Source organism: Pimephales promelas, chromosome 1, assembly GCF_988280905.1.
Source record: "Pimephales promelas chromosome 1, fPimPro1.hap1.1, whole genome shotgun sequence".
Taxonomy (NCBI): Eukaryota; Metazoa; Chordata; class Actinopteri; order Cypriniformes; family Leuciscidae; genus Pimephales; species Pimephales promelas.
Window position 1 is genome coordinate 53,535,839 of NC_142769.1, and position 14,881 is coordinate 53,550,719.

A 14,881-nucleotide genomic window follows, 5' to 3' on the forward strand; every position below is an offset into this window, starting at 1 on the left:
TTTGACTCACTGATCGAGTGTTTGACTCACTGAATGCGTGTTTGACTCACTGATCGTGTGTTTGACTCACTGAAGGCGTGTTTGACTCACTGATTAAGTGTTTGACTCATTGATCGTGTGTTTGACTCACTGTTCGAGTGTTTTACTCACTGATCGAGTGTTTGACTCACTGAACGTGTGTTTGACTCACTGATCGAGTGTTTGACTCACTGATCGTGTGTTTGACTCAATGATTGTGTGTTTGACTCACTGAAAGGCAAGCAGAGTTATTTGAGTATGTTTGACTCACCGATCCTGTGTTTGACTCACTGAACACGTGTTTGACTCACTGATCGAGTGTTTGACTCACTGAATGCGTGTTTGACTCACTGATCGTGTGTTTGACTCACTGAACGTGTGTTTGACTCACTGATCGTGTGTTTTTAACTCACTGAAAGCAGAGTTAATTGAGTGTGTTTGACTCACTGAACGCATGTTTGACTCACTGATCGTATGTTTGACTCACTGATCGTGTGTTTGACTCACTGAAAATCGAGTTATTTGGTGTTGTTTGACTCACTGATCGCGTGTTTGACTCACTGATCGTGTGTTTTACTCACTGATTGTGTTTGACTCGCTGAAAGCAGAGTTATTTGAGTGTGTTTGACTCACTGATCATGTGTTTGACTCACTGATCGTGTGTTTGACTCACTGATCGTCTGTTTGACTCGCTGTTTGACTCACTGAACGCGTGTTTGACTCACTGATCGTGTGTTTCTGAAAGCAGAGTTATTTGAGTGTGTTTGACTCACTGATCATGTGTTTGACTCACTGAACACGTGTTTGACTCACTGATCATGTGTTTGACTCACTGAACGCGTGTTTGACTCACTGATCGTGTGTTTCTGAAAGCAGAGTTATTTGAGTGTGTTTGACTGCTTTGAGTGAGTCAAACACACAATCCAGTGAGAGTTATTTTCCCTGACGCAGCCGCAGGACAAACTTCTTGTGTTTCTTTTAATTAGTTTTGAGAAGCTGCAGAAGCCTGGAGTGTTTGTTCACTTATTTATTTAATAAAGTGATATTAATCGCAGACTACATCATTTGGGGCCGGATCAAAATCATATTTCAGTTTCACGTGTTCTCCGTCAACACAACATGACATTTCAGTAAAGTTTCTTTGGTCCTGTGCCCAGTGAACGCATCAACAGACTCGGTTCCCAATGGAGAGGGAGCGTTGGGGTTTTGTTTCTCAGATATTAATATGCCGTGCTGAAGGTGACTCATTCGTGAACGTTTTGTTGCCATAATCAAATGTCTCATCTTCCTGTTTGTGAACTATTCAGCTGGATTTGAATGCACTTTCAGAACAGAACGCACGAGGAGAAAACTAATAACCGAAGGCAAACACTCGCATCTGCAGCCACAGATGAGTTACAGTCCAGTTCAGCAGTGTAAGCCAAACACACAATCATGACAACATTTAAGACGCTGCCTGCGGTTTACTAATGTATATTTGACATTTATCAGGTTATTTTGAGGCTGTAAGAACACAGTATAGTCACGGCAGCTTTACATGCACATCGTTCGAAAACATCTTGATCAGTCAGGATGAAGAAACAAACCAGCCAATGAATCTTTCTGAATCAAACAGACTGCTGCAACATTAATCCAATAAAACACTCAATCACAGAAAATGGCATTTTCTTTTAATTTAGTGTCATTTATATATTTGTATTTAATACTAATGATAATGATTGTTATATCATATTGATTATTCATTGGTTAAAATATTTTTCTTAAAAGCTCGACCTTTTATTTTAGAGTGAAATATTACAATAGTAAGTTGTTTTAATTGATTGTCATTTATATTTTAATTGCTAATAATAATAATAAATATATCATATTATAAATTATATATCATATTGATTATTTTACCATGTTTAAATATAATCAAAAAAATGTTGTCCAAATCGTGCAACCCTTCAAACAAGCACAGCAAACCTGCAAAAAAGATTGAATCGCTTTTTAAAGTGGAGTTATAAATTTGATCGATTCTTTGCTGTTGATCAATCTGACTCGACGGATCAACAAACCAACGCTAGCATCATTCACAATGGAAATCGTTACCACAGTACGCCTCTTAAATGTAATTAAATATATATGATTTATCAGTCAGAATGGCAACCAAGGCTACATTCTCGAAAGTGTTTGTGTGAAGAGATCAAGCCACAATTTGTTTGTCAACAACCCATCTTGATGATGCGGAGGAAACTGGGCTCACTCTAAAAATACTGGGTTATTTTTCTACCCAAATCCTGGGTTGAGCTTTTTGGGTCAATTTGTTTGGGTTATTTTTTCGGTGTTTGCTACACAGATCCTGGGTCAGATATAAGAACCCAGGGTTTGAGTTATTAATTGCAGGCTTTCTGTGACCTCCGTCAAATAGATTCATGTCCTCGGTAACATACAGGATTGTGTACATTTTTTGTATCTATAAATTGTTATTGTGAGATGTTGCCTTGAAACCAAATCAAGAAGAAGCCCTTTAAGAGGCCGTTTGATCGTCACTGACCTGCGTGACGCTGTCCCTCATGGTGGGCGAGCGCTGCTTGCGTGTGGTGGTGGTGGCCATGGTGGTGGTGGTCTCCATGATGGTGGTGGACATGTCTGCGAGTGGAGTGGTGGAGGTGGTGTCGGTCGTCATCACCGAGGGCACGTCTCCCACCAGACGCAGGTTCCCCTGCACCTGAACGTTCGGGTCGCCCTCGGCCGCCAGCTTCAGCACCTGCAGGCCGTTATAATACAGACCCGAGATCTGACCCTGGAAGTTACGACCCTTCTCTCCACCGCCCACCTTAATGAACGCCTGGCTGTTGAAGATCGTCAGCTGCCGACCTGCGGAGGAGGAGGAAACACACCTGAGTGACGGACGGAGAGACAGATGCAAACCTCTGATCCGGAAACACTTCACATCGTCTACAGCTCACCCAAACAGTTCACCCACGATTCACACGAGTCGTCCTTGTGTACATCACACTGTTATTACAGACAAATACAATCACAGTTATATTAGACATGTCCTGACTCTTCCAACCTTTACAATGACAATGAATGGCCGTTTCTGTTTTGAAGTCCATAAAAGTGCATCTGTCCATCATAAAAGTGATGGATGGACAGGTGCACTTTTATGATGGACAGATGCACTTTTATGATGGATAGATGAACTTTTATGATGGACAGATGCACTTTTATGATGGACAGATGTACTTTTATGATGGACAGATGCACTTTTATGATGGATAGATGCACTTTTATGATGGACAGATGCACTTTTATGATGGATAGATGCACTTTTATGATGGACAGATGCACTTTTATGATGGATAGATGCACTTTTATGATGGACAGATGCACTTTTATGATGGGTAGATGCACTTTTATGATGGATAGATGAACTTTTATGATGGACAGATGCACTTTTATGATGGATAGATGCACTTTTATGATGGATAGATGCACTTTTATGATGGACAGATGCACTTTTATGATGGATAGATGCACTTTTATGATGGACAGATGCACTTTTATGATGGATAGATGCACTTTTATGATGGACAGATGCACTTTTATGATGGACAGATGCACTTTTATGTTGGATAGATGCACTTTTATGATGGACAGATGCACTTTTATGATGGATAGATGCACTTTTATGATGGATAGATGCACTTTTATGATGGACAGATGCACTTTTATGATGGATAGATGCACTTTTATGATGGACAGATGCACTTTTATGATGGATAGATGCACTTTTATGATGGACAGATGCACTTTTATGATGGACAGATGCACTTTTATGTTGGATAGATGCACTTTTATGATGGACAGATGCACTTTTATGATGGACGGATGCGCTTTTATAATGGACAGATGCACTTTTATGATGGACAGATGCACTTTTATGATGATAGATGCACTTTTATGATGGATAGATGAACTTTTATGATGGACAGATGCACTTTTATGATGGACAGATGTACTTTTATGATGGACAGATGCACTTTTATGATGGACAGATGCACTTTTATGTTGGATAGATGCACTTTTATGATGGACAGATGCACTTTTATGATGGATAGATGCACTTTTATGATTGACAGATGCACTTTTATGATGGACAGATGTACTTTTATGATGGACAGATGCACTTTTATGATGGACAGATGCACTTTTATGATGGATAGATGCACTTTTATGATGGATAGATGCACTTTTATGATGGATAGATGCACTTTTATGATGGATAGATGCACTTTTATGATGGACAGATGCACTTTTATGATGGATAGATGCACTTTTATGATGGACAGATGCACTTTTATGACGGACAGATGCACTTTTATGATGGATAGATGCACTTTTATGATGGACAGATGCACTTTTATGATGGACAGATGCACTTTTATGATGGACAGATGCACTTTTATGGACTTCACAACAGATAAACCCATTCATTGCCATTATAAAGGTTGGAAGAGCCAGGACATTGTTTACTCTATCTCTGATTGTGTTGATCTGAAAGAAGAGTGTCATATACACTAGGACGACCTGAGAGTAAATCATGGGCTAATTTAATTTTTTGGGAGAACTATCCCTTTAATCATTGTGTCTTATAATTTAGATTTGCATAATTTTGTATTATATTTATATCTATTTATGTTTGTATTGTATGAACGACACCTTTAACTCAATTTGTGTCACCAAGAGCAAGATTTACGGTTTATCAGTCAGTTTCTCTCTCACTCATAAACCACCTTCATCATCATCATCATCATCATCTCCATGGAAACGCCACAGTGGGCAGAAATGACCTTCAGAGGGTTTCAGAGAGCGAGAGATGGAGAGCATGAAAAAGATGATGATGATGATGGGAAATAAACATATTTATTAAAGACTAACAGAAAGGAAAGTTCGGAGGGTGTTTGGGTTTCTTTAAACTGTTGACTTTGGGTTTAAAATACACTTAATATTGAGTATAATTATTAATCTGAATGCACAGACACAATCAAAACACACACACACACACACACACACACACACACACACACACACACACACACACACACACACACACACACACACACACTATGTCCATCACACATCTTAACCTCTGTGAATGTGTTTGACTGTTGCTGAGTTCCCTCAGCGTGAAGAAAGGCAGATCAGACGATATCTGTGTGTTTTTCTCTGAGCAGGACGAATCGCAAACAGCACACACACATGACGTGGGCTCCTCGGATCCAGACAACACGTCTGCGCGGGAGAGAACGAAACGAGTGCGAGGGAAGATGCTCAGAGTGAAATGAGCCGGAGCTGAAGGACACCAGATCATTCGGTGTTAGACGACGACTGAGGACAGAGACCCGCGCAGGACATCGGTGAGCCATTGAGGACACCAACGAGACAGAGAGAGAGAGTGTGTGTGTGTGTGTGTGATAGGGCTGCCCCTATAAGTCGACTAGAAGAAGTTTGGTCAACCAACATTTTATTAGTGGTTTATTCGCAGGAAAAAGGAAAATTTGGGACCACGGGAAGTGGCGCACTGACCCCTGCAGGATTCATCTGACGGTACACTAAAGTTAAATGAGTATATCTGTCCCGTGAGAGCAACCGTAGCGCATAGCGTATAGTGCGTGTGTTAAATTGTGTGAAATAATCCGGAAAAAAAGCACAAACACGGCAGAGATGGCCAGAACCGCAGCGGCGGGATTAGAGGGCGACGCTAACGCTATTGTCCATGTAGGTCTCTGTGCGTTGTTTATTTTGTAAGTCGTTAAAAAAAGATGGGTGTTTAAAAGTTTAGAGAGAGATTTTCATTTTCTGGTCGTTGACGGCAGGAAACGCAAACGTTCAGAGCGTTCATCGACCTCACGTTAGGAGGAGGCGGAGCCGACAGATTCAACACCGCGCACCGGCCAGTAGGGGGAGGCAGTCCAGCGACACGAATTAAATATGTTAAATAGTCTTTTTTTTTCATTAATTAATTAATTTATTTTGCATTGCAAAGAAAATGATACAAGACATTAACAGTGAGAAGAGAAAATAACTAAACAAAAAACAAGGGGGACATCAGAAGAGATTGAACGAGGCTTAGCAAATCAACACAAGTTTACCTTTTGTCAATATAAAAAATGAAAGGTTCTCAATGATAATATTTATTTTATAAACCTTTGAGTTTAAAGGTTTTGACATTTTCTTACAAGAAGAAAAAAGGGACTTTATATCAGAGGAGAATATTCTCAAATCAGCATCTTTGAACGGTTCTGTCTTTACGAAGATGAATCTCGCCCAGAAGACAAAGAATGAAAATCTGACAAAAATGTTCAATAATCTGCTAAAGTTATTGTTGTTTAGCAATGATACAATATGTATTACTTATAAACGATTAGCTAGGTACGTAGGTAAACTTTAGCGTACGCGTGTAGGTTAGCTGCAACTTTAAAACTCATTTGTTGCTCTGTCTTTACCTAATTGTTTTGAACCCATCTCATACAGGTGTGTGTTTGCTTTAGCTAAAAGAAAATGAAAATCTCCCTAAAAATTTTAAACACCCATCTTTTTTAATGACTTACAATTAAATAAACAACGCACAGAGACCTACATGGACAATAGCGTTAGCGTCACCCTCAGCTAATCCCGCCGCTGCGGTTCTGGCCATCTCTGCCGTGTTCGTGCTTTTTTTCGGGATTATTTCACACAATTTAACACACACACTATACGCTATGCGCTGCGGTTGCTCTCACGGAAATGTTCATTTAACTTTAGTGTACCGTCAGATGAAATCCTGCAGGTGTCAGCGCGTTCTCTCCGTCAGTCGATGCACAGCGCCGGTCTCTAATGCATTTAGTTGAACTTCTGAGGTAATATCTTTGGTTTAACCCATTTGAGAAATTGAGAGGCGGGCGGCCAAAGTCACATTTTAAAATGGACTGCATGTGCATGAACCAGTGATGGAGAAGTTAGACATCGATAATGGCAGATGGAGGTCAGGTCATGTCTTGATATGGAGCTGTAATGAGGCCACGACCTGCCGGAACTACATTCATCAACCAATCAGATTCAAGCATTCTACGGCCCTGTACTTTAATTATTGTTTATCATTTGAAACGAGCATATCGTCCAGTCAGTATCGTAGCTTCATCTCTGCAGCCCAAAACTCAGATAACATCACCAATAAAGTATTAAAACAACACAATTATTAAATTATTCAAATATGTTCGAATGGTCTCGTCCTGTTTTTTTTTTCACGACACACTCATAATCATTACGTTTGCTGGAGCGCAGTGTGTGTCCCAGACAGCAAACTGACATTGAATGATGACGGAAACGACGTTTCTCATGACATCGAAACAACGTTGATCTGGCATCGTCTTGCTCGTCGAATTAACGTTGAACCGACGTCAGACGCTCCATTCTTCAAAACTAACGGAAAATCGACGCAATTGGTTTGATTTCCTAACGTTGAAACAATGTCGATTTCAAGTTGATTTTCCGTTAGTGTTGAAGAATGGCGCGTCTGACGTTGGTTCAACGTTAATTCGATAAGAAAACAATGCCAGACCAACGTTGATTCAATGTCAGTCAGATAGCAAACTGACATTGAATCAACGTGGAAACATGACATCGAAACAATGTTGATCTGACATTGTTTTGCTCATCGAATTAACGTTGAACCAACGTCAGACGCGTCATTCTTTCAAAACTAACGGAAAATCAACTTGAAATCAACGCGTTGTTTCAATGTTATGAAAGCAAACCAATTTTCGATTTTCATTTAGCTTTGAAGAATGGCGCGTCTGACGTTGGTTCAACGTTAATTCGATGAGCAAAACAATGCCAGATCAACGTTGTTTCGATGTCATGAGAAATGTCGTTTCCACGTTGATTCAATGTAGTTTGCTGTCTGGGTGGTGTGTGTGTGAAACAGCTCATGTTTCTCTGACCTCAACTATACACGTGTGGTTGCCGGGGTCTTCTGCTGTTGCCGGGGAGGTTTTTAATGTGTCGTTATGCGACCCGCCAATATTAAAAACGTGTTATTCAAATATACATTAAATAATGAAGACGTCAAATTTACTTTCTTTCATTCAGCAGATTCTTTTATCCAAATGAGGAAATCAAGCGATTCATCTCATCATATTTTTACTAACAGGTTCAGGAAATATATATTGATATATAATCTAGTAGCTACTCGTATCGGTAAAACTTTCGTTTCGTTCGTCAACATGAGTTAACATGAACTTGCAATGATAAACACTTTATTTATGTTAGACTGTTGGTTTCAACGCTTATTAATACAGTATTAAAATCAAAAGTGTTTATTATTTATTACTGTGTTTCCACTGATTGCTCACTGCTTCTGCTCTCTCCTGATCCCCGAGTCGCTCTGGATGAGTGTGTGATTTCACTGGATCTGAGCGAACATGAGCAGGTGTGTGTTTACTGACCACTGTCTGCAAATATATATAAAAAAAGTAAAAGTAAAACTGTTTTGTCTCTGAGAGTTGATAAACACAGTCGTGTCTGTCGATGGGACATAAACCCTTAACTCGAGTGAACACACACACACACACACTGTCAGGACGCATCAAGCGCACGTGTTTCCGCAGGAGTGTGTGTGTGTGTGTGGAGACGGATGAGCTTTCTCCAATAGAAAAGCCTGTTTCTCTCCGGAGTCGTGGTGTAAGTGTCGAGCGGCGCGTCTGCTGTAAAACAAATGTGTTCAGCGCCGGCATTCCCAGCTGACGGCTTTCTTCAGGAAGAGGAACAAACAGCGCTGAAGAAATCAATGCACTGACTCACAATCACACCAGAGATGCAGGAGAACAGAGTCATGGACGAGGGAGACGAGCGAGGCTCTGCTGCTGGAATTGAGCCGTTAAACCCTGTGTGTGTGTGTGTGTGTGTGTGTGTGTGTGTGTGTGTGTGTGTGTGTGTGTGTGTGTGGAGGTGCTGCCATCTCCAATCTACGACACACACAGTCTGACCTAACTACACGTCACACCAGACTCTCGTCTCCACACATCCACTGGCCTTTCCCACAGCGAAACACTGGGGTGTGTGACGGACCCGGTGTGTGTGATGGACCGGTGTGTGTGACGGACCCGGTGTGTGTGATGGACCCGCTGCAGTCTGGACTATTGCGTCGTTCACTCCACATGAAACTCGATGATGTCCCGTCGTACACATTCAGCGCTTATGAAGGCGACACACCACAGGACAATGAAGCGCAGATACCAGCACACTTACACACAGTCGTTTCCCTGGTAACACTCTACAAGGTTCATTAGTTAACTACATTCGTTAGCCTGCGCTAATAATGAACTGCACTTATAACGAATTCATTAACCTTCGTTAAAGTTCATTTACACATTCACGAATACCTTATTAACATTTTGTGGTTATAGTGGTGCCATCTACTGGTTATAGTGGTGCCATCTACTGGTTATAGTGCTGCCATCTACTGGTTATAGTGCTGCCATCTACTGGTTATAGTGCTGCCATCTACTGGTTATAGTGCTGCCATCTACTGGTTATAGTGCTGCCATCTACTGGTTATAGTGCTGCCATCTACTGGTTATAGTGGTGCCATCTACTGGTTATAGTGGTGCCATCTACTGGTTATAGTGCTGCCATCTACTGGTTATAGTGCTGCCATCTACTGGTTATAGTGCTGCCATCTACTGGTTATAGTGCTGCCATCTACTGGTTATAGTGCTGCCATCTACTGGTTATAGTGCTGCCATCTACTGGTTATAGTGGTGCCATCTACTGGTTATAGTGCTGCCATCTACTGGTTATAGTGCTGCCATCTACTGGTTATAGTGCTGCCATCTACTGGTTATAGTGCTGCCATCTACTGGTTATAGTGCTGCCATCTACTGGTTATAGTGCTGCCATCTACTGGTTATAGTGCTGCCATCTACTGGTTATAGTGCTGCCATCTACTGGTTATAGTGCTGCCATCTACTGGTTATAGTGCTGCCATCTACTGGTTATAGTGCTGCCATCTACTGGTTATAGTGCTGCCATCTACTGGTTATAGTGCTGCCATCTACTGGTTATAGTGCTGCCATCTACTGGTTATAGTGCTGCCATCTACTGGTTATAGTGCTGCCATCTACTGGTTATAGTGCTGCTATCTACTGGTTATAGTGCAGCCATCTACTGGTTATAGTGCTGCCATCTACTGGTTATAGTGCAGCCATCTACTGGTTATAGTGCTGCCATCTACTGGTTATAGTGGTGCCATCTACTGGTTATAGTGCAGCCATCTACTGGTTATAGTGCTGCCATCTACTGGTTATAGTGGTGCCATCTACTGGTTATAGTGCAGCCATCTACTGGTTATAGTGCTGCCATCTACTGGTTATAGTGCTGCTATCTACTGGTTATAGTGCAGCCATCTACTGGTTATAGTGCTGCCATCTACTGGTTATAGTGCTGCTATCTACTGGTTATAGTGCTGCCATCTACTGGTTATAGTGGTGCCATCTACTGGTTATAGTGCTGCCATCTACTGGTTATAGTGCTGCTATCTACTGGTTATAGTGCAGCCATCTACTGGTTATAGTGCTGCCATCTACTGGTTATAGTGGTGCCATCTACTGGTTATAGTGCAGCCATCTACTGGTTATAGTGCTGCCATCTACTGGTTATAGTGGTGCCATCTACTGGTTATAGTGCTGCCATCTACTGGTTATAGTGCTGCCATCTACTGGTTATAGTGCTGCCATCTACTGGTTATAGTGCTGCTATCTACTGGTTATAGTGCAGCCATCTACTGGTTATAGTGCTGCCATCTACTGGTTATAGTGCAGCCATCTACTGGTTATAGTGCTGCCATCTACTGGTTACAGTGCTGCCATCTCCTGGTTATAGTGCTGCTATCTACTGGTTATAGTGCAGCCATCTACTGGTTATAGTGCTGCCATCTACTGGTTATAGTAGTGCCATCTACTGGTTATAGTGCTGCCATCTACTGGTTATAGTGCTGCCATCTACTGGTTATAGTGGTGCCATCTACTGGTTATAGTGCAGCCATCTACTGGTTATAGTGCTGCCATCTACTGGTTATAGTGCTGCCATCTACTGGTTATAGTGCTGCCATCTACTGGTTATAGTGCTGCCATCTACTGGTTATAGTGCTGCCATCTACTGGTTATAGTGGTGCCATCTACTGGTTATAGTGCTGCCATCTACTGGTTACAGTGCTGCCATCTACTGGTTATAGTGCTGCCATCTACTGGTTATAGTGCTGCCATCTACTGGTTATAGTGGTGCCATCTACTGGTTATAGTGCTGCCATCTACTGGTTATAGTGCTGCCATCTACTGGTTACAGTGGTGCCATCTACTGGTTATAGTGCTGCCATCTACTGGTTATAGTGCTGCCATCTACTGGTTATAGTGCTGCTATCTACTGGTTATAGTGGTGCCATCTACTGGTTATAGTGGTGCCATCTACTGGTTATAGTGTAGCCATCTACTGGTTATAGTGCTGCCATCTACTGGTTACAGTGGTGCCATCTACTGGTTATAGTGTAGCCATCTACTGGTTATAGTGCTGCTATCTACTGGTTACAGTGGTGCCATCTACTGGTTATAGTGCTGCCATCTACTGGTTATAGTGCTGCCATCTACTGGTTATAGTGCTGCCATCTACTGGTTATAGTGCTGCCATCTACTGGTTATAGTGGTGCCATCTACTGGTTATAGTGCTGCCATCTACTGGTTATAGTGCTGCCATCTACTGGTTATAGTGGTGCCATCTACTGGTTATAGTGCTGCCATCTACTGGTTATAGTGGTGCCATCTACTGGTTATAGTGGTGCCATCTACTGGTTACAGTGGTGCCATCTACTGGTTATAGTGCTGCCATCTACTGGTTATAGTGCTGCCATCTACTGGTTATAGTGCTGCCATCTACTGGTTATAGTGCTGCCATCTACTGGTTATAGTGGTGCCATCTACTGGTTATAGTGCTGCCATCTACTGGTTATAGTGGTGCCATCTACTGGTTATAGTGGTGCCATCTACTGGTTATAGTGGTGCCATCTACTGGTTATAGTGTAGCCATCTACTGGTTATAGTGCTGCCATCTACTGGTTATAGTGCTGCCATCTACTGGTTATAGTGCTGCCATCTACTGGTTATAGTGCTGCCATCTACTGGTTATAGTGGTGCCATCTACTGGTTATAGTGCTGCCATCTACTGGTTATAGTGCTGCCATCTACTGGTTATAGTGCTGCCATCTACTGGTTATAGTGCAGCCATCTACTGGTTATAGTGGTGCCATCTACTGGTTATAGTGGTGCCATCTACTGGTTATAGTGGTGCCATCTACTGGTTATAGTGGTGCCATCTACTGGTTATAGTGCTGCCATCTACTGGTTATAGTGCTGCCATCTACTGGTTACAGTGGTGCCATCTACTGGTTACAGTGCTGCCATCTACTGGTTATAGTGCTGCCATCTACTGGTTATAGTGCTGCCATCTACTGGTTATAGTGGTGCCATCTACTGGTTATAGTGCTGCCATCTACTGGTTATAGTGCTGCCATCTACTGGTTATAGTGCTGCCATCTACTGGTTACAGTGCTGCCATCTACTGGTTATAGTGCTGCCATCTACTGGTTATAGTGCTGCCATCTACTGGTTATAGTGCTGCCATCTACTGGTTATAGTGCAGCCATCTACTGGTTATAGTGGTGCCATCTACTGGTTATAGTGGTGCCATCTACTGGTTATAGTGCAGCCATCTACTGGTTACAGTGCTGCCATCTACTGGTCATAGTGCTGCCATCTACTGGTTATAGTGCTGCCATCTACTGGTTATAGTGCTGCCATCTACTGGTTACAGTGCTGCCATCTACTGGTTATAGTGCTGCCATCTACTGGTTATAGTGGTGCCATCTACTGGTTATAGTGCTGCCATCTACTGGTTATAGTGCTGCCATCTACTGGTTACAGTGGTGCCATCTACTGGTTATAGTGCTGCCATCTACTGGTTATAGTGGTGCCATCTACTGGTTATAGTGGTGCCATCTACTGGTTATAGTGGTGCCATCTACTGGTTATAGTGCAGCCATCTACTGGTTACAGTGCTGCCATCTACTGGTCATAGTGCTGCCATCTACTGGTTATAGTGCTGCCATCTACTGGTTATAGTGCTGCCATCTACTGGTTACAGTGCTGCCATCTACTGGTTATAGTGCTGCCATCTACTGGTTATAGTGGTGCCATCTACTGGTTATAGTGCAGCCATCTACTGGTTACAGTGCTGCCATCTACTGGTCATAGTGCTGCCATCTACTGGTTATAGTGCTGCCATCTACTGGTTATAGTGCTGCCATCTACTGGTTATAGTGCTGCCATCTACTGGTTACAGTGGTGCCATCTACTGGTTATAGTGCTGCCATCTACTGGTTATAGTGGTGCCATCTACTGGTTATAGTGGTGCCATCTACTGGTTATAGTGGTGCCATCTACTGGTTATAGTGCAGCCATCTACTGGTTACAGTGCTGCCATCTACTGGTCATAGTGCTGCCATCTACTGGTTATAGTGCTGCCATCTACTGGTTATAGTGCTGCCATCTACTGGTTACAGTGCTGCCATCTACTGGTTATAGTGCTGCCATCTACTGGTTATAGTGGTGCCATCTACTGGTTATAGTGCAGCCATCTACTGGTTACAGTGCTGCCATCTACTGGTCATAGTGCTGCCATCTACTGGTTATAGTGCTGCCATCTACTGGTTATAGTGCTGCCATCTACTGGTTACAGTGCTGCCATCTACTGGTTATAGTGCTGCCATCTACTGGTTATAGTGCTGCCATCTACTGGTTACAGTGGTGCCATCTACTGGTTATAGTGCTGCCATCTACTGGTTATAGTGCTGCCATCTACTGGTTACAGTGCTGCCATCTACTGGTTATAGTGCTACCATCTACTGGTTACAGTGGTGCCATCTACTGGTTATAGTGCTGCCATCTACTGGTTATAGTGCTGCCATCTACTGGTTATAGTGCTGCCATCTACTGGTTACAGTGGTGCCATCTACTGGTTATAGTGCTGCCATCTACTGGTTATAGTGCTGCCATCTACTGGTTATAGTGCTGCCATCTACTGGTTACAGTGCTGCCATCTACTGGTTATAGTGCTGCCATCTACTGGTTATAGTGCTGCCATCTACTGGTTATAGTGCTGCCATCTACTGGTTATAGTGCTGCCATCTACTGGTTATAGTGCTGCCATCTACTGGTTACAGTGCTGCCATCTACTGGTTATAGTGCTGCCATCTACTGGTTATAGTGGTGCCATCTACTGGTTATAGTGCTGCCATCTACTGGTTATAGTGCTGCCATCTACTGGTTACAGTGCTGCCATCTACTGGTTACAGTGGTGCCATCTACTGGTTATAGTGCTGCCATCTACTGGTTATAGTGCTGCCATCTACTGGTTATAGTGCTGCCATCTACTGGTTATAGTGCAGCCATCTACTGGTTATAGTGGTGCCATCTACTGGTTATAGTGCTGCCATCTACTGGTTATAGTGCTGCCATCTACTGGTTATAGTGCAGCCATCTACTGGTTATAGTGGTGCCATCTACTGGTTATAGTGCTGCCATCTACTGGTTATAGTGGTGCCATCTACTGGTTATAGTGGTGCCATCTACTGGTTATAGTGGTGCCATCTACTGGTTATAGTGGTGCCATCTACTGGTTATAGTGGTGCCATCTACTGGTTATAGTGGTGCCATCTACTGGTTATAGTGCTGCCATCTACTGGTTATAGTGCTGCCATCTACTGGTTATAGTGCTGCTATCTACTGGT

At 42.6% G+C, this 14,881-nt stretch overlaps 1 protein-coding gene across 11 annotated transcripts in view; it reads right to left on the reverse strand.

The window, feature by feature from the left end:
* The window catches only part of nrxn2b (neurexin 2b), a 334,333-nt gene that overhangs the window by 15,604 nt on the left and 303,848 nt on the right, over positions 1-14,881 (reverse strand). For all 11 annotated transcript variants that reach the window (XM_089131837.1, XM_089131838.1, XM_089131833.1 and 8 more), the window contains one exon: positions 2,555-2,877. In XM_089131837.1, the coding sequence (XP_088987963.1) occupies positions 2,555-2,877 (323 nt within the window). The remainder of the gene's footprint in view (positions 1-2,554; positions 2,878-14,881) is intronic.